We start from the raw sequence: 26683 nt of genomic DNA on the forward strand, positions 1-26683 counted from the left end.
AGATGCATGAATTAATGTAAGAAAAAGGTGTATATCCTAGTTTTTCTACCACTTGTGTTCCGGATTATATTTGTCCAAACCTTATTTACAGCTCAGTGAGACATTGCTCCCTCTCCTGCCTCGCCGCAGCTACATTAGAATGAGCATCACGACTCCTGCAGACTCTGTGCTGCCGCTCTGCCTCTTGCTCTCGTACTTTTTTTTTTTTTTTTTTTCTGATAATGGTCCCCCTCGGCTTCCTCGCTGTATGTTACAACTGCAACAGCTCTCCGCCTCGCACCTCCTCCCTTTTTGTCCTACACCAGTTCCCCCACACGCCCCTCTGCTCATTTAGATGGGCATCACGCCGCCTTCAGACTTCTTTCTGCTCTCATGAACAGGGTCTGCAGGCAGAAAGCAGAGCAGTATGGGCGCCCGCTGCTGCCGACAGACTAGCAACGATGGAGCCATGCTCACCTCTCCCCTTCGTTCATGTGCCCCCCCCCCACCTGTAGGCATTTAGATAGATACTGATAAATATTCATACAATGCCATGTTTCGCCTCGTAGTGGAATAAAAAAAATAAACGTCTTGTCAAGAGGGAAATGTGTTGTGAAGACCTGTGTGTAGCATGTTAACTGGTTTTAAACTGGGCCAAAGGGAAACCACAAAAATACAAGGGGCAAATGTACAAATTGGAATGTCAAGTTCAGGTCAAAATGTCCTGAATAAATTATATTCTGTCCTCGCGTGAAAACGTAAAAATGGCTGTAAAAAATGAGGCCAGATTTGTACTCCGTGTTGTGAAGGCAAGACAATTTTCTTTGTATTACAGGTGTGTGTAACTTCTTGTGGGGAGTCTGCCTGTTTGTCTCCATGGAGATGTTGTTGCTTTGCCTGGAATGTGCCACAGAATGGCATTAACCTCCATCTTGCTTTTTAATTCTTGACAGATGTTTGATTTGAAACCGGTTTTGTGTTTGACACAGTGGCAAGCACTCTCGCCTCACAGCAAGAAGGTCGCAGGTTTGTCTCCTGGGCCAGATCGGGTCTTTCTGAGGAGTTAAATCAGACAGTTACTCTTACGTTAGTAGTTTCCCAAAATACTTTTATTACTCTTGAGTAATTTCTTGGACCACTCCTTTGTATTTTTACTTGAGTACAAAGTTTGGCTACTCTGCTCTGGCTTTGTGCCTCTTGGCTGCCTCCATAGAAATGTTTAGTGCCGTACTGTGAACATTCAAGTCAAATCAACATTCGGATGTATCGAAGCGCTGTGGCTGAGGCGGAGTAGTCTAACCCTTCAGTCATCATAAAAAAGGACTCTTGGCCTGACGCAGTGATGGCTCTCACTCCTGCCAACTGACTATCATCCCCACCAGCTGCTTCTGGCATCGAACCCAGAACTGCAGGTAAAATGAGTGTCATTAACCGTGATTGAGCTTTCCACTGCAAACAATGTCTGTGATGTGTAAGTACGAGTAATGAGAGCGAACTGAACAGCATGTCTAGTAATATCGGGCCCTATGTTGTCGAGAAGGTCTATTTCATTTTATGTTGCGTAGCTATTTTTGTGGAAAATAACTACAGTTCCTCATTAGTGTGGGGATCATAGCTTTCGAAATTGCGTCTAGAGAAAATGTCTCCGTTAGGCCACACCTCATAAGTTCTAAGTATCTGCACAAATGAAAGAAAGTAACATTACATTCAAATATCATTGGACTCACGGGCCTCAAGGAAGAAACTCGTCTGGGTACAACTGGTTTAGAGTTGCATTACAGAGGGAGTAACGTTCACAGTAATAGTACAATAATACAGTCATAGTATTCCCCTGTCAGTGCTACGCTGGGGCGCATTGGTTCGATTACAAGTTGTCGAGGAAACAACTAACATCATAAATAGATGGCAAGGGTAAAGAGTGGGGAGGAACACAAACTAGTGGGAAATAGGCCAGTACAGATCCTGCTTGCCAGACCAGACAGTCCCTTCTATATATTCTGTTCGATTGGCGCCAAAAAAACCTAACTACTTTGGTTAATCCGCCTGTCAATCACCCCAGTTTGAAATCGGGGAACGTCTTGTGTCGTCAAACCGTGTGTGTTGTCAATGCGTGTGGTCTTGGCTGGTCAGGCGAAGGTCCTGCATGTGTGCTGAAGAATTAATCCTCCTTATCTTCTAAAAACGTGAACATCATTTTAACTCTTTGCAGCAGTCACTTCCCTAATGCATTCTGAGCGTTCTAATTATTTACCGCGATGAGTTTATCAGCATTTTTCAGAGGCCAGAGCAAGTTAAGTCTGCTAACAGCGCACTTCCTGACTCGCGGAGACTAAAAGGCTCTATAATAAGGTGCAAATAACGCACCATCGTCTCGCTTTCACCCGAATAGCTGCTTCATTTTAAAGTGCTTGAATCTTGAAAAAGTCAGTGTAGCTTAAATGTGCTGTTATGGTAAGTTTTGTGTTAAACTGTGTCAAATAGGGATTTTTTATATTATTTATATTGACAACAATTTTAAATTTGACAAACAAATTGATTTTTATAAATTATGTCTTTTAGCCTTTTTTTAAGTAAAGCCTTTTTTAAATCTGTCATCAGTTCAAAAATGTGTTAATTTAAAACTATTAATGAATTAAAATAAAACAAAATGTATGCTGTTCTCCAAAAGACACTCTAGTGACCCAAAAATATATATATTCTTACGCTTGATGGTAATATGATTGAACAAGCACTCAATTACAAATACTTTCATGATCGATGATAAACTCTCCTTCAACAAACACATACAAGAGCTGACAAATAATCTTAAAGCCAGATTGTCATTCTTCTTTAGAGATAAAATGTGTTTTCCTCTTAATTGTAGAGAACAGTTAATCCAGGCGACATTTCTTTCAGTTCTAGATTATGGTGTTATTATACTGTATATGCATTCTACAGCAACAGTGTTAAAACCTCTGAACTCGGTTTATCGTTCAGCTCTAAGGTTCAGCTCTAAGGTTCAGCTCTGAGGTTCAGCTCTAAGGTTCAGCTCTGAGGTTCAGCTCTGAGGTTCAGCTCTACGGTTCAGCTCTAAGGTTCTGCTCTAAGGTTCAGCTCTAAGGTTCAGCTCTAAGGTTCAGCTCTAAGGTTCAGCTTTAAGGTTCAGCTCTAAGGTTCAGCTCTAAGGTTCAGCTCTGAGGTTCAGCTTTAAGGTTCAGCTCTGAGGTTCAGCTCTAAGGTTCAGCTCTGAGGTTCAGCTCTGAGGTTCAGCTCTAAGGTTCAGCTCTAAGGTTCAGCTCTGAGGTTCAGCTCTAAGGTTCAGCTCTAAGGTTCAGCTCTAAGGTTCAGCTTTAAGGTTCAGCTCTAAGGTTCAGCTCTAAGGTCCAGCTCTAAGGTTCAGCTCTAAGGTTCAGCTCTAAGGTTCAGCTCTAAGGTCCAGCTCTAAGGTTCAGCTCTAAGGTCCAGCTCTAAGGTTCAGCTCTGAGGTTCAGCTCTGAGGTTCAGCTCTGAGGTTCAGCTCTAAGGTTCAGCTCTAAGGTTCAGCTTTAAGGTTCAGCTCTAAGGTCCAGCTCTAAGGTTCAGCTCTAAGGTTCAGCTCTAAGGTTCAGCTCTAAGGTTCAGCTCTAAGGTTCAGTTCTAAGGTTCAGCTCTAAGGTTCAGCTCTAAGGTTCAGCTCTAAGGTTCAGCTCTGAGGTTCAGCTCTAAGGTTCAGCTCTAAGGTTCAGCTCTAAGGTTCAGCTCTAAGGTTCAGCTTTAAGGATCAGCTCTGAGGTTCAGCTCTGAGGTTCAGCTCTAAGGTTCAGCTCTGAGGTTCAGCACTGAGGTTCAGCTCTGAGGTTCAGCTCTAAGGTTCAGCTCTAAGGTTCTGCTCTAAGGTTCAGCTCTAAGGTTCAGCTCTAAGGTTCAGCTCTAAGGTTCAGCTTTAAGGTTCAGCTCTAAGGTTCAGTTCTAAGGTTCAGCTCTAAGGTTCAGCTCTGAGGTTCAGCTCTGAGGTTCAGCTCTAAGGTTCAGCTCTAAGGTTCTGCTCTAAGGTTCAGCTCTAAGGTTCAGCTCTAAGGTTCAGCTTTAAGGTTCAGCTCTAAGGTCCAGCTCTAAGGTTCAACTCTAAGGTTCAGCTCTAAGGTTCAGCTCTAAGGTCCAGCTCTAAGGTCCAGCTCTAAGGTCCAGCTCTAAGGTTCAGCTCTAAGGTTCAGTTCTAAGGTTCAGCTCTAAGGTTCAGCTCTGAGGTTCAGCTCTGAGGTTCAGCTCTAAGGTTCAGCTCTAAGGTCCAGCTCTGAGGTTCAGCTCTGAGGTTCAGCTCTGAGGTTCAGCTCTAAGGTTCAGCTCTAAGGTTCAGCTCTAAGGTTCAGCTCTGAGGTTCAGCTCTGAGGTTCAGCTCTAAGGTTCAGTTCTAAGGTTCAGCTCTAAGGTTCAGCTCTAAGGTTCAGTTCTAAGGTTCAGCTCTAAGGTTCAGCTCTAAGGTTCAGCTTTAAGGTTCAGCTCTAAGGTTCAGCTCTAAGGTTCGTTACAGGAGAAGGATACAAAACACACCCCTGTGAATTATACTCTAAAGTAGAATGGCAATCATTGGATGCAAGAAGAGAACAGCACTGCATTTTGTTTGCGTGTAAGGTTCTAGATTACTACATTTTTATCTTACAATCCCATCGTGTCAACACAGAGACAGGAAAAAAGGCTTTCAACAACTTCCCTCCCTGAGGAACAAAACACAGAGACTTTTTAAATTAAATAATTTTATGAACTTTTTAATGATTTTAAAGCATTGGTCAAGGACTACCCGCAGTGCTGATGCACTTGTTTTATATCATTTTATCTCATATTGTAGATGTAAATGTGTTTTTATGTACAGGTTAATTTGGTTTTATTTGTGTTTCCTGTGTTTAAGTATCCTGTGTTTCTTTGTTGTTTATTTTCTGTTGTGTTGTAACAGGGTACTCATGAAAAAGAACTTTTCTCATTGGCTTTTCCCTGTATAAATAATTAAAATGAATGAATCAGTTCAAGAATAGAATATTGCAATGCACTTTATGTCGGTGTCTTCCAGTCTGCCCTCAAGCCGCCTTCAGCTCGTATAGAACGCTGCAGCACGTTTTCTAACACACACACGTCAACACATCACCCGAGTTCTTTTTGCTCTCTATTGGCTTCCCGTTTCTTTCAGAATTGATTTTAACATTTTAGTTTGTTTTTAAAGCTCTAAATGGCCTGGCACCTCCTTATCTGGCCGAGCTTCTGTCTGCTCCAAACCAAAGCAGGGCTCTGAGGTGGACAAATCACCTTCTGCTGGACGTCCCCAGAGACAGACTCAAACACTGGGGAGATCGAGCTTTCTCTGTTGCTGGTCCCAGACTCTGGCACAAACTGCCCCCCGACATTGGTCGAATTTGCTTGAAAAATAAAGAGTTCACCCTGTGCTTCCGGAACGCTGAGTGTACCAATGGATCATGAGGGTGTTTTGAGCTAAATAAAAGTATGTCCTCATGCAGAACAGCCTTCGGTGGAGGATTATTTAAGAACTATGGACTTATCACCGTCTCCAAAAAGCGAGTCCTGGCCTGAGCACCGTCAGGCCCAAATTCCTCCACAGAAGCGAAGAAGCTGCGGTGATCAGAGTCACACGGCGGAGACAGGCTCTGACGACCCAACACCACCATAAACTGTGCCAAACGAGTGGTGCGAGACCCCAACAGCATCCGGGCCGGGGTGGACTGGCAGGACAAAGACCTACGCAAGTACATCACTGAATGTGGAATTTAACTTCACAATCAAACCAGTTTCTAATAGAACTACCATCTTGAAGAATCAAAGAAATGTATTCATTAACACAGAATCAGTTACAAATGTTGTGATTTGTTGCTGTGAAATACAACGTTTCAAAAATACCCCACAAAAAGGTGTCTTTACAGCAGCAGCAGGAGCAGCAGCAGCAGCAGCAGCATGACGGAGGCGGTATTTCCTAAATTAAACGACCCATATCTGTCAGGCTGACCAGCTCAACACGGCAAATTGAAAGTGGCAGACACTTCACGTGCATGTTTGTAGTTCACTTATATTTAACATCGCCAAAAATGATCCCGCCTCACCCTGCGCACACATACTGTACCATAGACACACACACGCCCACCCAGAGCGGCTTTACTGGGCCTTGTTGCTGTGACTTGCTTCTCCTTTGAGTCTGTGAAAAACGCATTCTTAGGCCATCTGGAGCCCGGCACCCTGACCGAGCAGCAGGTGGGGCTCTGTGGGTTAAATGAGTTGTTATCGGTAACCTGTTTACAAGCTCCTCCCACAACAGCTTCTGTGCGTTAGTCATCGGCGCCTGCACACCGGTGTACTACTGCAGCCCACTCACGCAACTCACCCTATCGCAGCAACCTTAAGAGCTCTTTGGACAAAACATATGTACACAACTCTGGCTTCAAATTAATGTGGCTTTCAATAAGGACTGGCTGACACGAAACAAGCAACTTTAACGGATTTATGAGCAAGCATCATCGTAATTAATGGTGTGGGAAAATTAGACTTGCAGATGAATGAGTTGTACACCATTGACATGAAAACATTTAAGTGTTACATTTATGGTACATTAGATACGTTAACCCTACTATTAGACTAAAGCCCATGCTTAGTTTCAAAAGTGTTCTTGTTTCAGCCATCTAGTATCTGTCTGTGGTATATTATGTATTTCATAATACATGATGACTTACTCTTTTTTCTTGAAGTTTGAAAGCAAATTTATTAAATCCAATCAGAAACACATTCAAACAATTTCCAAATTAAAATTAAACCAACCAAATACTTTTAATCCAAATTACAATATTGATTCATATTTCGATCTAAAGACATTTTAACTCACATAGACTTTTATATAGTTCACTGAACATAGTTCTGGTACCAGACCGGTTAGAGGTAATGGCAGAGGAGCAACTGACGTCACTCAAACATAACAAATGCGTTCTTGCTATATAAACTCTATTGAACTTGAATTTTACTTTTTAATCATAAAACAGATGATGAGACGTAGCTAAAACTAGAGCAAACATGAAACTACTTCCAGCTTATTGTCAGCTTTTTATTTCACCTCTCTGCACCTCTACACTGTGTTTTATTTTCAAATGCCATTATTTTAAATTTTATGGATTTTAGGCCTGTAGGCTTTATTGGACAGGACAGATTATAATGAAATAGGCGATGAGATGCAGTAAATAGTCGAATCGAACTCACGCCACTGCGGCCGGCTGCACTTGGAGCCTTAACCACTCGACCACCGGGCAGCACCTACGCTGTGTTTTATCACGTCTTTATGTAATAGTGTGTTTGGCTGGTGTTATGTGAGTTCTTCACTGGAAATAAAATATTGTTCATTATTATTTATTTGACAGGGACATTAATATGACTGTAAATGTACCAGAAATGTACCAAAAGGCAATTTTTTATTAATTGCCCCTGAACAGATGCTAAAATTCTCCGCTAAAAACATTGATTGGACGAGAAAGCACTGACAAAATATAATTACAGTGAATGCACAACAATACATTAAACCTACAGTTAAATAACAGTGTACATTACCACACAATTACACAAAGCTTGCCGTGTGTATGTGCACCTCGGCTGAAAAGTCACTTTGTGTTGTAGAGCAAGCGCCGTAATTGGTCAATCCACAAATAGACAACTTGGAACTGCTAAAACTCAGCCTAAAATGTCTGCATACGAGCCTAATGTGATTGTTATTGCTCTTGCAAACAAAGACATGGAAATTGAATAGTTCCATTTCCATTAGGTGTTCCAACGACACACCTGGAGCCTGTTTACCCACGTGAAGCTCCAACAGTTCAGGTTTGAGTCCGGACGCCGCCCGGTACTCTATCCTCAGCTCACAACATCCAGAATTCCCTCACACAGCTTCAATCCAGCACTTATTCATGAAGGATGACTTCTACAGCCCCATACATTTAAAGTCAACTGCCCATAAAAGTGACCAGAGACCAATCACTACTTCTCTCTAACTCCTTCCCTGCACTTCTCATTTACACATTCGGCAGACCATTCAAGGACAAACTTGTGAAACTCCAATAATTAAGACTTACCATCCTAAAACTTAACTGTCCATTATAATGCAAATTTATGAGGGCTTTTTGTGTGGATAGATTAAGCTGTCCTCTGCGGAATACAAGATGGATGGCTCGGACGCTTTAATCCACCATACATTCTGGTGGGACTGCTTAAGCACCTTCTCAGCAGGTATTGATGAGATGAGGGCGGAGGGTCTTCGCCAACAGGACATGTAGAGCACTAGGGCTGATCTATGAGTGTCAAATTTAAGGGACAACATTTAATTAGGAGAGGAAGTGACAAATTTGAAGTCACTGCGCTGTTTACATTTGCGGTAAGACTTTAAATATGTATGAATCAGGTGTCAAGAGATGAACCCACCAAACCTTAGTGCAGCTGAGTAGACTTTATAATTACTTTCAACGCATCTACACATAGAAATAGACCATATTTTGTAATAAAAATCGAAAAATGTTAGAATATATAACTAGAATATAACAATAATCAATAGTTCTAAATATGGTGCTAATGAGCGTCACATTGTTGCCGAGCACCGCGGGGCTGGGGGAGGGCCCTGGATGTCAGGCGGTCTGAAGGATCCGGCTGTGAGAGTGGCATCTTGTCAGAAAAGGGACCAGAGACGAGAGGTAGGGCTGACGTGTTGTGCTGTCGACTTGTGTTCAGCAAGACAGATTACATTAGCAACAGGTTTGAGACAGGCATCTCACAGAGTCAACGCTGGGACGCAATTTCAAACACTTATGCTTGAGTTTGAACGTATTTATAGACTCATGGGCAATGTAATTAACAATTTGCAGAGAAATGTCATGTGCAAATGTTCTCATGGGAATTTGCTTTTGATTTTGTCTGATATTTAATTCGTTATGACCTGATACATCACCTGCAAAGAACTAACTTGCAATCTGAAGATAATACGTGTGGATTTGTAATGACAATAGCTTTATTATTATAAAACATGTCTACAGTTTTCAGTCAATACATGACATTTTTATTTACAGAATATGAAAGTACATGAATCATAGGCATATGATCCAATCAGAAACACATTACTCTAACCACCGGAGGATTTATGCAAACATGTGTGTAAAATAAAGTAAAGTACTACCTACTATTACTTATACTGACATTTATCACTACTACCACTACCAACACTTTACCAACTCTCTCCAATAACTTTCATCTGACTACATGACAACAACTACACTAACTAAGGGCGCCTCACTGCACACACTCTCTGTGTGTAGTTTGCAAGTTCTCCCTGTGTCTGTATAGATTTACCCTAACACTAAAAACATGTACAATAGGCCAGGACTGCTCTGAAAAAGAGATGCTAAATCTCAGATGGACTTTCCTGGTTAAAAAAAAAAGGTCTTAAACAGGAGTAGCCCCCACAAACTTTAGAAACACTACTAAAAATCTAAACAACTTTGCTCAATTTCCTCATAAAAGATGAACATAAGGCAATTTTACATTTCATTTGATAAATCAATGGTGTTAAAACATTTCAATTCCGATCTCCTCTTAATAGAATTCTCTCATTCACAGCCGTAAACTCTAGTCTTTATCCCATTGAAATGAGCCTTCTATAGCCTCCTGTGTGTCGTGTGCGGGAGCAGGTCTCACTTTCTATACTTCACCCCTTCCTCCCCATATGAGATTACACCATACATGCTGCATGAGCTATTTTTAGATCCAGCTGAGAGGTGATTGTTTCTGCTGCAGTGGCCCGTAGTCAGCGTGTGTGTACGTATGTGCGTGTGTATGTGCGCGTGTGCGTGTGTATGTGCGTGTGTGCGTGGGTTTGTGTGTGTCAGTGTGTATGGAATATGGGGGATAGGGTTGGGGAAGTGACAGGGCTCAGAATGGACCAAAGCCAGTTTCGTGTGGGACAGAGTGGGCAGAACGCTGACTCGGAGGAACAGGACGCCCCAAAAAGAAACCAGAGTGTGAAAAAGTGCAAGTGCAAAAGTACACATAAAAATGCAACATTTTCACATTCCAAAATATCTTGGAGAACAAGCTTCTCAGACGAGAAATTCTATTGTAGTTTAGAGAGGAAACTCAAACTTCGTAGCTCAATATTTTACATGACAATTTCATTGGGGGGCAAAATATAAATGTATGGTATTCAAAAGCACTGTGCACAACTGTTAATACCTCTTCACTTTTACCAATTACATTTTTTATGTATTTTTTTGTTGTATGTCTTATCGCCACAAACACCTTGACTGCAGCGCGCACCGTGAAGGTGTCTTTCAACAATCATATGCACTCAGTCCATCAAGTACATTTAATGGGCAATTTGCATATCATGTTTACGTGCTCACCAAAAGTCTGATGTTCTCATTTCTGGATTCATTAGATTATTGAAATGTCAGATTAGGCTAATCTTGTCAATATAGTTACATATATTTGTTCACATCCGTGCAGGTGTTGACAAAGAAAATGATGCAATGAAGGGCACATTAATGAGGCAAAGACAAACATGAAAACAAAAATGTTAAAGATTGAAGCAGTTATCTTAAGTTTCATTGTACTTTGTCTTAAATTAGCAACAATTAACAATAAATAAATAAATAAAACTCAACAATTACCGGCAATAAAATCCACTAATTAACTGGCCCATGACTCCACATATTGTTGATTATCACATTTCACACGGGCAGGTAACCACACGTCAAAAATCAGATCTAATCATTGTGTTATCTCCTTATTCTACTTATCTGCTCTTTTCTAGTCCTGTAATTGTCCTCCCAACAGACTCCTTATTTTGCACTGTTTACCTAAATAAATTCTACCACATACACCGTACTTCTGCTCTATACTCCTCTACTCACATACAACACTACATTTCACAAATATAAAAAAACAACGCACATAAGTAACGAGTACACACATTTATTGCACACCTGACACAAAGCGCCATATTAATACAACCCTCCATGTTTTCTATTGTAGTGTCAAATTATATTCATCTCTAAACTGCAATAGCTGCCTTTGTGAATCCCTAATGCCTCAGTAATCCTTGTGAAGTGTTCCAAGTTAACTGCAAACAGCACGCTCTTATTTACCATCCCAACTGGCCTGCGAGTCTTTACACCAGAAAACAAAAGAGAAAAGAACAAGCAGATCGTGCATTGGCCGGTCGACTGCGTGGTCACTCATTAGGAGCCAATCTGTGTCCATTAGTGTGTACAACAACTGCAGCTATCTTACATGTAGGAGTATTATTACACGTTTTCTGCCATTTGCTATATGCATTCTCTAATAAGGTGAGTTTTTTATACTTGAGCAATAATATTTTTTTATTGTTTTAAGGTGACCGATACTCAGTCCTCGGTCTTATAAAGAAAAAACAGTCCTGCCTCATCCTGCTTGGCTGTGTGCATATATTTACATAGAAATGTTCAGTATGGCTTTAAATATTAATCGTCCACGGACACACAGTATAGAATAAAAGAGGGGGGGAAACAGAGCCACTATATTTATACAGCACACTCTCAATGACAGTTCACATGTTCTCTGTATGATGGGGTTGTGCCGCAGTGGCCCGTGCATGCTGCCGGTGGGATTTATGGGTAAAAGGTGGGCCAGGGTCTTCTTTCTTCGTGACTTTGATCCATGCCGCAGCCAAATGGTGCCCCCTCCCGCCGCTGCAAATGATAGGCGCATGTGGAATGGAACATCTGCTCGGACGCCGGCCCGTTTAGCCTTTGAGAAGAGCAGCTACGAACAAAAACCAAAAGGTGGGGACGAGAACGGCGACAACAGATTTAGTCTTCGCGTGGGCCGACCCAGAGCCACAAAGTCACGGGGCCTGACATTGGAAAATCAGCTTTGAAACTTCACAGGGGGTAAATGTTTCACAAAGGACCAAGAGTGCAGTGGTTTGTATTTCTGTTGATGCTTTGATCTTGGGCGTACTAGGGGATAGTCCATGGGGAGTAAAATTTGTCCCGCATGCTTACCAGAGAAATGTGCAGGGTAAAACACTGAGGGCATGAAAGTCCTTCAGCTGCATTGTGCATTAAAGGAAAACACCAACATCAGCTTTTATTGTATTAGTGATTCTCATGACAAACTTAAATAATTGAACCCTTAAATCTACAGATCTATTGAGCAGCTAAGAATTCATGCAAATCTTTACCTGTGAGACACTTTGTGATTTCAAAAGATTATGACAAAAAAAGTGTTCATCAACTGTGTTTATCAAAAGGGCCGTGCCCTTCATTATAGAGCTCATGATAATACATGATGATAAACACTCCTGAGGAAAAAGAGCTTTAGTACAAGATACTCAAGCCTGTCTGAATCTGCACTCTCATCACGATCTTTAAGGGCTAATTATAACAGTCCTTGTTTCATTGTTACAGGCATTTTTTCATTTTCTCCCATCTTCTACAATTCAAATCAATGTGTTGGCTTTTCCCATTAGTCGTTTAGTTTATTGTAAGTTAAGTGGGGTAAAAAAAATTACAAATAAAATAAAAAGTAATCACTCATGAAATAAGTAATTATATGTAATGAAATGTTTAAGCTAAATGAAATAGCGTTACTAGCCTTAATAAAACATACAACAAAAAGAAAGACTTAATTCATAATGCATATGATTCACGCTAATACTCTAATACCCTAATCCTAACTACTAACCCTAACCCTTAATTAGGTACTTACTTAATTTACTGTTTGTTGATTATGATTTCAGTCTTTCTTCATGCTTTATTAAGGCTGTAAAGTTGCAGAGAATTTTGTGGCCAATTGTATAAAATACAGAAATATTGCATTTTAACTTGCCTCAAGGTCGCTCCATTCAACAGGCGGCAGAAGATTCAAAGCCACTTTACAACACACGACCCAGCATGCTTTGCACCTGACATCAGCTAATGCCCAGAACCTTTTATCTGCTTTCTGATGTCCACCAAGACCCCCACATCCCTGTGTCAAAGAATCGCAATCTTAAAGCCATATCAAGTCTATTTCCAATAAATTACTATTCACTGTATTTCACTTTGTATTTGTACCGAAACAGGGTGGTTGTAGCATGAAATGGGAAGAAAGAGGATAGAGACATTCAGCAAAAGGTAAACACAGCACATATGGGACATCTTAAACCACTATGCCACCGGCGAGCGCAATATTTTGTACTTTTAGTATTTGTTATGCAACCAGGTAAATTACTGTATTTGTGGAAAAATGCTTTTCTCCCTAATGTTGCCAGACAATAAGCTGTTTCTGTATTATTTTCCATTCAAAGCCATTATGTCAAGTAATAAAATGTGAAACCATATTGCAGAGCGGTCCAAGTATATTTCAGAAACCCTGAAAGGCATAATAAAGGACACATTTCCTTTGGGAAGTTAAATGAAGAAATGTGTCACCCAGGACTTCATTACTTCGTCTAAATTGGTGGAAATAAGTTTGCTCCATCTTAATGCTATTGGATTAGATTGGATCATTACAAGCTGACTGAACTATTAACAAACTAAATGTAAAACAAATAGTAAACAAACTATAAACAGGAATGAATGCATTGTTTTTCTTCTTCTAACAATGGATGAGACTATTAGAATAAAACTAAGATTGAGATGGTGATTTTTTTCTTTCTCAGTTACATTCCTGATAAAAACATTCAGGCGTGTTCCAACCAGATTAATGAAACAAAGAACCAATGCCCAACAAAAAGACTGAGTGCAACAGTGACATCCAAAATCAAATATGCGCAATCAAAACCTTATCTTTATACATTATGCACCCAGACAGCCCAGCTCGCGAGGCTCGTACACAACAATACATTTAACCTTCCAAGCTTAATTGTCTTGGTAAACACTCCATCTTAACAAATGGCATTTTGAAAAGTGGCATTTCAGCACAATGCCTTTGGTGGAGGAGCTGCAATGTCTATGCAGAGCCTTTCTGCCAAACTTATCAGTCAAATCTCCTTTTTTTTTTTGCTTCTATCTCGTCAGCATCACCTTCTGCTGTGATTTTATCATCAGTGCAGGTGGAAAAAACATATAAATTAAGCACTTTAATCAACATTGAAATATAATGTTATCCATTAAGGCGCTCCAACAATGGAGTGCGCTATGAATCTGCCATTACTACTTTTGCCTTTAGGGCTGTAATGATAACTCAACTAATCATAACTAGTCGAGATAAAGGTCAAGAAAGACTTCATTATTTCTCATTTGTATCGCTAATACACTTGATTTGTAAATATTCTCTACAAAGAAGCTTTCAGTCTCAATATTTCAACCTTTCTTTGGTTGGTAGTGTATTTGAAAAAGTCCCAATGTACAATAGAAATAATCGTTTGGCTAGTCGGCGAATCGAAAAATGAATCGTCGACTTGTCAACTACTAAAATAATTGTTAGTTTTAGCCCTGCATGCCATTCTCTTCTATTGAGCAGTGTTGACTTTGAAGAAGATCTATGTGATAAATTGGGTGTCATGTTTTTCTGACAGTTCTTTCCATGTATTGCTTGCATGTGCAGAAAGACACAGACAAGCATCTATTTTTAGGGAAGGGTAATAGAGTTGGATCGAGCCACTTAATGATAAAGCCATTGATCTAAAGGCCCCAAAGCCGCGGGAGGGGGGCTGGTGGCACGTTCCGATCCGAAGGGGACACCGGCTGCCATTTTACATCACTATTGATCTTTACACTTAGAGGCGCAGCAGGGCATCGATCGCCTTACAAACAAGCGCAAAGAGAACCACTCGCCGTCTCCAGGGCCCAGCACATACAGTCACAGGCGAACCAGAAGATGTGCCGCTCACAAACACATGCGCTCAATGCTCATGGAGGAAACACACACACAGACACAGACACACACACAGACACACACACACACACACACACACACAAACACACACGCAACTTCAGCAATGACATTTACAGTAGAAAAATAGGACTGACCAAGAGTGCTGAAAGAAAGGGTGCTGGTACAAAGACTGCATGTGTCTAACCAAGATTAAAAATAAAATGTATTTTCTGGTGTTTCCAATTTATTCTTATTTTTTTGCTTGTCTGCCTTTGGGTTGTTTTTTTAAATAATGACACTCATTATTTAAAAAACAAATAAAGATTGCCAGTGTTACATATAACCTGACAGTTCCACATGAAAGGTTTATTCAGAATGTTCATATCACACATTGCAGGGCGTCTTTTGTCTGTATCAGTACTGTTTTCTGGCATTGTGCCCCAAATATGAACGTCCATTGATTTGCACTGTGTTATAACAGTATATCACAGGCATATAATCTGATGATGACAGTGCTAAGACTATTTTAGTGACAAATAAAAAATGGTTGAGTATGTTTCAATCAATAAATTTAAAAGCTGATGTTAATACAAACTATATTTGTTAGTGTCCCTGCAGGTGTCCCTATAGGACTATCCACAAAAGAAGTGTTCAAAAATGCCAATTAATACATACAGTTGGGATTAGATGATTTGTTATATTTTTTTTTATTTCTCTAAACAGTATTGCTTTGTATTGTTGCTTGTGAAAAAGTGTGGATGTGGATGATTGATGCAATGAGCAATTTGGCCAAACTAAGGGCCCCCAAGAAGCAAGGCCTCCACAGATCTAGAAACGGCCCTGATCCACATATTCATGGGCTTCAAGCAATGGTCCTCAATTGTCATGGCAATTGTGCAATTCAAATAAAAATATCATGACAAGGCAAAATCTAAATATTACTCAAAGCATTTGAATGCAATTAACTAAAATATGGTGATCTGGCAGATTTTTTTCCCAGATGCCCTGCCTGTTGCACCCAGCCACATTCAAGAGACTTGAAATGGCAACACTGGTGTCTTACCCTGGAGACAACAACAGAATGCAGGTGATGACCGATGTCACTCTGGTCCCAGGAACTTATTTTGCTATATCATTATCCTACCGGTAGTACTGTATCTCCATATCTGTGTGGAGTTGGAAGTTGAAAGATTTCCTCTGGGTGCTTCCTGAACTGCACAAAAAGCTAATCACACAAATCCATTACTGACTCAAAATCAAGAAAAAATATGTATTTTCCAAACCTCTTTGCTTTCCTGGCCTAACAGCTTCATGTTGCAGAGTCATTTCTCACATTTTGATGCACTGATAGGCACGCCACATACACATGACACATAAAAACTGGTGCATGGAGCAGTTAGCATTCAGAACGAGTCTACTTTTAGGTCCTTATAGGGGTCGTCCTCCTGGAAAGAGATGAGAAGGGGGAATAAGATAAGGGGAAATCCTAGAGATGAAACAGCAGTGGCAGAACGTGAGTAAAATGTAATCTGAATAGGTCTGTACGGACATTTTGTAGGCAACTTAACAGCTCATTAGACTACACATGTACTGATAGTTTTTTGCTTGCATACCATCCTCTAGAGCTCAAGCAATGCATCTGTGAGGCTGGTGCAAAACTGACAATTAATAAGAAACAGTTTCCGACAGGAGTGATGCAACACCTGTAGATCAAGCGTAATAAAGATGGGGATTTTGTAAAGGAGATTGCTGCATTGAACACAACATCAGAATTCATATGTCAATTCCAGACTTCTTGAAACTCACCAAAGTTTGCTGATACTGAAGCTGCTTGCTCTCCTCGCCTTTTCCCTTCATGTCAACGATATTATGTCGTCAAAGCTGCGCGACCACGTGAAGACTGCCGGGTGACGTAGCATTTCGGGCATGCTTTCTTTTGTTTGTTGTATCTTTCCCCTCAGCCCCGGCTGTGGTGCGTGATGCGGAGCTGCCCTGTACAGGCTGACTGTCCCGCGCTCTGTGTGTCTCGGCGGCGAGGAGCAGAGGAGAGAAGCAGCTGGCTGTTTGGCGCGGTGCTGTTGATGCGGTGCCGTTGTGCCGGTTAGGTCTGACTGCAAAGAAGTGCTCTGTCCACCCCCCTCCCACTCAGTGCTCAGGCTCTCAGGGTGACTTGATGATATTGTAGATTTGAGTTGTGTGCTTTTGTGTGAAGGTACGTTTTTGGGTAAATGTGTTTAAACATGTTTTTTTTTCCCTTTCGATGATAAAGTGATAGCTCTTAGCTGTCCTTTGCTCCTGATTTGAGTCATCTCTGGACTGAAGGGTGATGACTAATTCGGCAGGGAGAGGTTTGAGCAGGGCATGTGTTTATTTATTTATTTGACAGCTTGCTTGTGATGTAAAGTCATTTCATTTTGATACCATACTATCTGAGGCAGAAACCGTTTTAACATCTTGATATTTTTATAGACTTAAAACTGGGGTTCCTGTATTTCACATTGCAAAATCTGAAGGTTTAATAAATCTGTGTAGCTCTAACAAACCTTTGGCACATTGATGATATTCACATGCATCGTAAAGCAGCATTTGGAAGATGGCAAAGTGAACCTAGAGTGAACCGCCCAAGTGCAGCCAATCAGAGCGCTGCTTTCAATTCTTACTTCTGGAGCGACGAGACATAAAATACAAAATACATCATTAGATGCAGACCGTGCGTAATTGTTTTTACCAGATCGTTCTTGAGGGAATCACAAAACGTACAAATTTATTTAAAAAATAGTCAAGCAGTCTCGTTTCATGAGCTTTGGCTGTTGGATTCCAGCTATGACCAACGTTCAACGACGTGTGCCATCCCTGTTTATTTTCTAGTGTAATAATCTTGCCAAACCAATGCAAGAACAATCCATAATAAATCAAACCCATGACACAATGCCAGACTTTCATTGTGCAAAACAATGGGGAAGTGCCACCTGCCGGCCAAGGCTATAGGAGCCTTAGGTGCCTGTTAGGTAGATGTGATCAAGATAAACACTTTGCCTTTGGCTCATCCTTCAATGGTACAGCAGCCCATCAGGAGCAGTGCTGACCCATCTCCAAATCTTGAGCTGAGCTTGTTGATGACTATCATTGCTGGAGGATACTATTACGCCTGTTCTATAGTCACTCAGCCACCATATTTAAGACTTATGCTACCACCAGGAGGCAAACCAAAATACCAGTATAAGCTTCATGCATTCATTTATTCATCAGTTTGTCTCCAATAACTCAACATCTTAGCTACGTAGCAATTTAGAATCACAACTATTTTTGATGCTGAGAAGAAACTGACAGAACAGTGATGGACAGTAAACTCCTCTCTGGATTTGGCCCAAACGCTCTATCAAGCTGCGGGACAAAACTCTAAACTAGCACTGTGCTTTATATGACTACATTCTGGTGATTAACATGCTAAAAAAGCTTACTGACTTAAAGCTAAAGCTACAATTAAAGATACAGCAACCAAGAGTAGACCACAACATAACAGAGAGTAAATTCAAATGTAAGGCTTGTTATGTTATGCTAATAAAAGGAAAATGTATTATAATTTCACATTAGTACTTAAAGGATTAAAGAAACTTCCCAAATCAGAACTTTTAGAGAGAAATGACAATCCCTGAGTCAAACGTTGGACATTGCATAGCACATTCTGAAACACGTGACAGCAAAATAATCACTAAATTGACTCTACAGGAATACTGTGGGCATCTACTGAATAATAGATCATCAAGCTGTTTCTGTGATAAACAACATTTCACCATGGTGTTCAGTTAACAAAAAGTGAGTTGCTGTTTTTAGCTTGAAGGTCAATCTTTTTCTTTTTTGTCTTTTTAAAGATGACACATGTATGAAAATCCTACGCTTATGTCTCCAGGCTTTCCAGACAAGCTCCTCACTGCTTCTGAAATCTAGTGCACAGTGCCGAGGGAGACTCACACCTGAGCGATCACACACTTCCAGCTATTGAGAGGAGCATTTTTTAGAAGCCAGACAGTGCTAATATTTGCCAAGATGGCCTCAACACAGGTGCAAAGACACAAATGTGTAATATCAACTAAACACTGAGAATTGATTCATAATTTTAAACACTAGTGAGGCAGTATTTGTGCATAGACCCACTCACTGCCACTGTGACCAGGCAAGATAGCAAATGCTTGAGTGTTGGCAAACGGGCCACATGAATCAAGTTAAACCAAGTAAATTACCCTTTAATTATAGCCAGATGACACCTGAGGGATCAATAATATCCATCAGCCGGGAAGTTATTATGGAAGCTACTGCTGTGCTGCCAAAAATGCTGCCAATATCATATTTTTTATCATGAATGAATGGCCACAAACTAAATTTGACCTGTGTATGTTGTCAAGATACAAAAATGTCAAACTCGATTTCCATTTTTATGCCACAATGATAATAAAACACTTTTTTTTTTTTAAGACAATAGACTAACTTTCCTCACTAAATAATAGTACTTTCTATGCTATGTCTTCCGAAGTGAGGACTCCATCACCCAAGCTGAAGTCACTGAGGTTGTTGGTGAATGAGATCCGCCGTCTCTGCAACATTGCGTGGTGGTCAGAGACTGGACTGGCAGACCGGGGTGGTGGTCCCTCTGCTCTAGAAGGGGGACCAGAGGGTGTGTTGCAACTACAGAGGGATCACCCTCCTCAGCCTCCCGGTAAGGTCTATTCCAGGATACTGGAGAGGAGAATCCGACCGATAGTTGAACTTCTGATTCATGAGGAACAGAGTGTTTTTTGTCCTGGTCGTGGAACACTGAACCAGCTCTATATTCTCTATCAGGTGCTCGAGGGTCCATGGGGGTTTACCCAACCAGTCCACATGTGCCCCGGGAGTACGGGGTCCAGGGCCCTTTGCTCAGGGCTGTCCGGTTCCTGTATGACCGGAGCTGCCCTTTGTCACCGGTTCTGTTCACTATTTTCATGAACAGAATTTGTAGAAGCAGTCAGGGGTTGGAGGGTGTCCGGTTTGGGGACCACAGGATCTCATCTTTGCAGTTTGCAGACGATGTTGTCATGATGGCTCGATCAAACTTGGACCTACAACATGCACTGGGACAATTTTCAGCTGCATGTGAAGCAGCTGGGATGAAAATCAGCACCTCCATCCAATCCAAGCCATGGTCCTCAGCTTGCCCCTTCCAGGTGGGTGGGGAGTCCTTGCCCCAAGTGGAAGTATCTCAAGGTCTTGTTCATGAGTGAGGGAAGGTTGGAGCGTTAGATTGACAGGCGAAGTGGTGCAGCATCTGCAGTGATGCGGTTGCTGTATCTCACCTATGGTCATGAGCTTTGAGTAATGACCAAAACAGGATTGCGGCTGCAAGTGGTCAAAATGAGTATCCTCCCCCATGACCCAGCCCCAGATAAGCGGAAGAAGATGGATGGATGTTACAATGTGGTCTTGTACTAGTAGTTCTGATAAAGCTCAAGATTATTACTAACCTGGTAAGGAATGGAACCGTAACATTTTTGGGGAAAAAAAGAAGTTGTATCGATAATTAGTGCATAATTTCAATTCTAGTTTTAGTATTATTATTTTTGATACTTTTGACAACCAAGATATAGAATCAACCAAATCCGGCCCTAAGTCACTGCATTGACCATCAATCTGTGGCCCCCAATTGGCCCTGTGCTTCATATGCACTTAAATAACATGTGACACCCCTGATATAAATGGTGATGAGTGGCAAGCATTGTGCCATAGATTAAAGAACAATAATTAAATAATCACAATACATAATTTTGAACTGAATGAATGCACGTCCTTACATCCTTGGCAGACCTAAAATAGACGAATTGACTGACATTGTTTAGGTACAAGGAGCAGACAACAGCCTGGAAAAGATCATCTTGCAAGGACAACAGAGGACAAAAAAGCAGAGAAGGGTCTTACAATATGCCTGAAGATGTGTGGGGGAAATTAGATCTAAGATTGCAGGTGCCTCCAGCACCAGACAATTCAAGACAGAAAATCCTGGTCATGTGGTCACCATACGCAGTTTGTATTTAGTGAAAACATGGGACTGACTTTCAAAAACTAAAACGTGGTTCTGATGTTTAGTTACAGTACCTTCAACAGCTGTCAGCAATAATCTGAGAAACAATAAACAGCTGGAGTTCAAAATGAAATCTGGTCTTCCATGTCCATTTGAGTTGACGATTTTACACATTTATCCCTAATAGAAAAAAAGTCATGGAGTGTGGATGCGTGAGTCATGGACAAACAGTAGGCAGCTTCACACTTGTTTCATCGCCTCAAGATGCGCACTGTTCAAGACCTTCCTGCGCATCGTGGACCGGCACCGGCGCCTTGTCTTTGCCTTTTCTCCAATTCCCATGAACCTCAAAAACACCGTAACTACCCAAAAGGCTTAGAATAGCAGCGCCACATTTGCAATAAGACAACAATTCAATCAGTCGCTCATAAGGCTTTGCCCTTGAGCGGGACGTGCACAAAGTTAGATAAACACGCGCATTTGCCTCAAGAGACAGTGATGGATGTTGTCAGGACGCGGCACACTTACGGTTCCCCTCAGGACGGTATTCTCTGCTCTTCTCTCCTCCTGGGGCTGGGATCGGGACCGTCAGCTGTGTCCCTCCATTGCGCTCAGAATGGTGTCAGAAAAGAGAGAGCCCGCCGCGCTCAGCCACAGGTTGTAACGCACTTGACGGACGCCGCACTCGGCCAGAGGACTAATCCCGCGGAATCGCACCTCACACTTCACTGGGTGCTTTTCTCAGTGGGCCCCGGACCATCCGCACAGCACCGCTCCAAAGTTGCCAAAGGGGCGCGTAATTACCAGCTCTGCGCGTCACTACAGCGGGCTCAGGAAAGACTGAATGAGACTGTGCGCCAAAGCAACTCCGTGAAGATGCTACAGGCTGCTCGTCGGTCCCACTCGAGGTGGGTGGGAGCCAGCGGGGGACCGGGTGTCGTGTCCGTGATGCAATGCGGCCAGCACTGGTGCCATGGCCCGCAGTTCTTTCCCCGTGCGCGGAGAGCAAAGCGCGTCAGGCGTCTTGTGCGCAGAGGAGGCGCGCATTCACTTAACTAACGCCACCTGAAATGGTCTGCAGAGAAGGGAGATGAGAAGGGAAAAAACAACAACACGCCTTTGATTTCTCCCTCTCTTCTCTTCTTCCTGCACGTGCGCCCTTTAAGGTTCAATATTAGGGGCCCATGCGTCTTGATAATGGCACAGGCAAACAGCTGGTCATGAGCAGAAGGTGGACGGGACACCGTCCGTCCGCAGGATGGGGTGACAGAGTGAGCACGTGTCCTAAATAAGGATAGATGCCCGTTCTCCTATGCTTCTCTTTGCGTTTCACTGACAGATTTCATACATCTTGAACCATCACTTGACATTTGGATGAATCTGTCACCGCGTCTTCCAGATGCGCCCCTCATGAAGGACGGGGGCAAAGCGTGTCCGGGGAAAACACAGCACCAGCTCTGCACTAACAGAAAGGCCTTGGGTCCTTGGGTCAAGCCACAGGTTATGAGGTCCCTTATTACACAGTAAAAAGCACACAAATATTTTACACTAAGTCAAAGTACAGAATGCATAATGTGATAATCCAATATGAATGCAGATTGTTGCACGAGCAAAAACGCACAACAAAAGGTACAACATGACACGTTTCTGGGCCAAACCTGTAAATTTGCCTTTTGTCTAAACTACTCTCCTTTTCTGTATATGGACTGTGTTCCTTTTTCATCAGTTCTGTACACAAAGTGAACCCAGACGGCTAAAACTATTGGTCAGCACAAACCGTGAGAAAAAAGTAAATAACTGGAGAGGCACTGACTGGATTTGTTGTCATCTGTGTTCATCTAAAGGTTACATAAACATTCATCTTTCAACCCAATGTTATAATACAATGAAAGACCTCTGGAATGAAAAGGTCTAAATACAAACAAATGCCATTTACAGTCTAACATTTGGTTATGCTCCACTGGAAAGGAAAGTTGGAAGCGTTCCTGCTTTTGGGCTAGATAACACTCGCACTTCCCACTACTGAATGAGAAGGTGGGAAGACAAAAAGGACACACGCACAGCCACAGTGAATCTGGACATCTGATGCTTCATGGAACAAATGCGGAGTCAGGAGTGCCCGAGCAGGGTATGGCTGTAGACAGTAAGTACTTCCATATAAAATAGCTCTCATTCCTATTTGTTGTAAGGGTCATTAATTGTAGTTTTGTTAATTCAGGTTTACTACTGCTCTGTGTGGTAGCCTCTTGGCCATGGGATACTCACACCTTGTACATAGACTTTGTTTGCAATAAGCCTGTGAGGGAGGCTCTCAATATTGTCTCCCAAATGGAGAGTGAATTGGTAAGACTTTTCACAAATACTACTTAAACAGTTTGCTCTACTTTACTCAGTAGGTAGACATATTTCATCAACTGAAGTATTGAGTCTTTAAGGTCAGCAGCCTTTAGGGGAGTGTGTTGTATGTTGTAATTACTATGAAAGTGTGTGGTAAAAATGTATATTTGTTGAGAAGAAACCCGTGTGACCCACAGTCCAAAGCACATATCACATTAGATTGAGTGGTCGAAGCCAGTGTACAGTTCATCTTTTGAATTGTCAACCTTTTGTCCCCATGTGCTTTATAAATGTGGCTTATAGTAAGGCTAGAAAGAATATCATTTAGAATAATATATCACAAATAGAAAAAAACACAAACTCCTAAGTCAGAGTGCTACATATAGCAATTTGGGATGAGCCAGGTTAAGTGTTTGCTGTTTGTTAATATCTCTGTAATTACTGAAACAAAAAACTGAAGCAAATTTCAAAGTCGTCTTTATCAGACATTATTATTCAACACCACAGATGTGATTTTTGTCAGTTGAAAGTACTTCAAGCCATATAGTTAATAAGGGAAAGTCTGTGGCACTAGTTTCTAACAAATAATGTTCAACATTTGTGGATTTTCAGTTTGGATAAATTGTAAATCTCCTATAGGCCCTCCATCTGAGATTATGACATCAACAAATTCAATTCAAGTAAAAGTAGTTGGATATTTATTTGCAGAGAGAATGAGTTAAAAATTGTGAAATAGTTCAACTGTGAAGACAAATTTCCCTGCAGGGACATTAAAATAACTAACTAAAAGCAAGCAACAGATGTACTGTAAAGTATAGCAGCTTAAGATTTAGAAGTACATGTGTGAAGTTTGATGTTTTACTCACATAACTGTAATTTAAATGTATAACAGATGAACATACTTTCCACATGTAGCTTGACTGTGAAGGCCTAGTGACTCTCCCAGAAGCAGTTCAGCTTCCCTGCACAGCACTCCACGTTGAATCCTGGCAAAATAAATCAGTATGTTATAATGTGCATCCAACTCAACAACATTTAAACAATCTTTCTAAAACCACCTTTCTTTTACACGCATCGACATAAACGCTGCACCAGCTCCAGGAGAAACGAGGGGACCTAGAGGCTTCGCTGAGGCTCCTAATTGAAGGTGTGAAGGTCGTGAGCGCGCTCAGCCAGTCAACGTGTGTCACTTCTCTGCTGCGAAGACTGCAACATAACATCAACAACTACCTGCTCATTCTCACACACCTGGATCTCAGTGTAAGGCGTCTCTATGGAAACAGGCTGCATACAGCTGCCTAACAGCTTTGAGGGTCAAAAGGTGTTAACAGTTACTTCATAACTTGTGTATCAGATGCTAAAGTGTGCTTATAAATGTCTAGGTTGAAGTTCAAGTATCGCAAAAAAGTGAATGCAAACTGAATTATAATGTAGTGAATTAAGTGCAGAAATATGATGTTACCCTTTAGGAGATTACTTCAGATGTTTTTGTCATTTTGAATAGTTTTATTACTGGACCATACACTCAATATTCTGATTTTGCACATCTTTAATTGCAATACTCAGCTGGCTATGCAAATCAAATCTTGAAAACCTATAATACGGCCCATGAGCAGGTGTAACAAGAAGAATACAGGGGATTTTCATACATCATTGACACATACAAAAAGAAAAGTCTAATGAATGAAGCCTTACTTTGTATATCTTACATTATCATTTACATTTCCTCCTTGTAATAATAAAACAATCTAAAACTGAAACAGAAAACAAAAGAGAATATTCTCAAAATCTTATTTGTCTTTTCTGCACCAGTATTTCCAGTTCAGCATCCTGGCTTCCCATAAATGTCCTCCAGTAAGCTTATGTCACCCCAAAGCTTCCTTCCTCAGGACAAGAGGAAGATAGCACAGTTTCCCAGCAGACTCTCACACAAAGAATAACAAATATCCATTCTGTTTCACGTAATTCCCTAAAGTTTTGAGATTAGAGAAGCAGTTGTATCTGGTGTATTTAAATACATGCACCACCAAAGTCAATAATATATATTTGATTTACCCTTGCTAGCTCATTATGACCTTCTGATTACGTGTGTATTTCTGTTATAAACCACCAGGGGGCAGTGGAGAGTGCAGTCCTGTCATGTGTTCCCAGAAGCACCCACAGCCTGGGCACTGTGCTGCTGGCATACAACAGACTGCTCTCTGGCAAACTGGAGCGCTTCATGGACAACCTGGTGGACACATGCACTCAGTGACGACACAGCAGCCATGGCACGATGCACAAGACTGAGGCACGAGCTGGAGTCCATTAGTTATGGACAACTAGAGGAATTCATACCGCCATGATCCACATGTTTGTCACTGTACGCTCACTATGCACTGGACACTATACTGTACAAGGTATAAAGAAGTGCTGCCAGTAGGTGAGTGTCGGGCATGTGAGTCTATGCCTCTGTGCCAGCCTCAGAGTCATGAGTTCGATTCCCGGCTCCAAGTATTTATAAAGCTGTGTTTTCCTTTAATAATTTGTTTAAACTACACCATAACAATGATGAAATATACTTTTTATTTTCTATTTTTGTAACAAATTTATTTTCTGATGCATCATGTAGACTATTCGGGTACTCAGTCTTAAATGTCTTGCTTGTTGGTTGTCCTTTTGTGCCCTAGGAAAAGAAAAATGTCGTAAAGTGGAACCATACAACTAAACTTTGCCCACAACAACATTTCAAATAGAGCTGGTGGTTCCATACTTCAAACTCTGCCCATGCAGAGGGGTAATCTGGTTGCCTGACCAGCCAGCCCCTCCCACATTCTGTTCAAATGCAGAAGGAAGTAGTCTGTCAAAACGTGTTGAGAATGGCTGGTCAGGCAAGTAATCAGGCACTGTATTTGAAATGATAGTGGCCACTAAAAGCACCACATTTAGCTGCAAATTTACCTGGGTTACTTGGCACTCAAAATGTTATATTGTGACTGGGCACAGTAGGCAATGATATTAAACACCATGTACACAGTATAGTAACAAAAAAAGTTGATTTAGTGTTTAGTCCCATTTAATTGATAATAAATGTGTCTATAAAACACCAGTAGATGGCACTAACCTACATGTGCTGGACTGCTTCAGTGTACTACAGAGTACACCAGCACTCTGCTTCAGTGTACTACAGAGTATACCAGCACACTGCTTCAGTGTACTACAGAGTATATCAGAAGTTTGTGTTTTAGGTGGGTGGTCAGTGCGATGCAGCCCCTTTGGGCAACGACACAATACACAGACAGGGTTAAGTGCTAAGTGAAATGTGGTTGAAGGTCAAAAGCTCCGACCCCGAGGAGGACAGCCATGACCTTGTGAAAGGGAACTGTGAAGGAGAGTGTTTACCAGTGCGAACAAGGGGCACAGTGGAAGAAGGCCCATGTACAATGTCAAAAACCACTCTTCTCCATTAACAACTGCAGAGCCGTCTTTGGGGAAGAAGCAGGTCCCTGAAGGAAGTGC

At 41.5% G+C, this 26683-nt stretch overlaps 3 protein-coding genes across 13 annotated transcripts in view; 2 read left to right on the forward strand and 1 right to left on the reverse strand.

Annotated features, from left to right (window-relative positions):
- clcn2a (chloride channel, voltage-sensitive 2a) overlaps positions 1-21570 on the reverse strand; it is a 44429-nt gene extending 22859 nt beyond the window's left edge. For 3 of the 10 annotated variants that reach the window (XM_072441493.1, XM_072441491.1, XM_072441488.1), the window contains exon 1: positions 16603-16945. In XM_072441493.1, coding sequence (XP_072297594.1) covers positions 16603-16653 — 51 coding nt within the window. In that variant the 5' untranslated portion in view covers positions 16654-16945. Of the gene's footprint in view, positions 1-16602; positions 16948-21376 lie in introns of those variants that run through there. The other 7 variants (XM_072441492.1, XM_072441490.1, XM_072441498.1 and 4 more) reach the window with 7 other exon arrangements.
- Positions 1-26683, forward strand: part of itm2cb (integral membrane protein 2Cb) — a 93724-nt gene that overhangs the window by 16570 nt on the left and 50471 nt on the right. The window lies entirely within an intron of this gene.
- thpo (thrombopoietin) lies at positions 22773-25551 on the forward strand. Of its 2 annotated transcripts, none has more exons than XM_072440401.1 (5): positions 22773-22984; positions 23067-23191; positions 24101-24187; positions 24281-24445; positions 25299-25551. In XM_072440401.1, exons 2-5 carry the CDS (start codon positions 23177-23179, stop codon positions 25437-25439), a joined length of 408 nt encoding a protein of 135 aa, XP_072296502.1. In that variant the 5' UTR covers positions 22773-22984; positions 23067-23176; the 3' UTR covers positions 25440-25551. The 2 variants fall into 2 exon arrangements, with proteins under 2 accessions (XP_072296502.1, XP_072296501.1); XM_072440400.1 differs by having other exon boundaries at positions 22778-22991; positions 25299-25545.

This window comes from Eucyclogobius newberryi, unplaced genomic scaffold, assembly GCF_026437365.1.
Source record: "Eucyclogobius newberryi isolate DKJ021-1_F unplaced genomic scaffold, fEucNew1.0.hap1 SCAF_12, whole genome shotgun sequence".
Lineage (NCBI taxonomy): Eukaryota > Metazoa > Chordata > Actinopteri > Gobiiformes > Gobiidae > Eucyclogobius > Eucyclogobius newberryi.

What these genes read in the sequence shown, in the direction of transcription:
- thpo (XM_072440400.1), top strand. Translation starts at nt 22,934, where the DNA reads ATGCTTCATGGAACAAATGCGGAGTCAGGAGTGCCCGAGCAGGGTATG. An exon ending in CCCAAATGGAGAGTGAATTG is followed by an intron (nt 23,192 to 24,100) that starts GTAAGACTTTTC and finishes TTCCACATGTAG; the next exon opens with CTTGACTGTGAAGGCCTAGT. An exon ending in TCACACACCTGGATCTCAGT is followed by an intron (nt 24,446 to 25,298) that starts GTAAGGCGTCTC and finishes ATAAACCACCAG; the next exon opens with GGGGCAGTGGAGAGTGCAGT.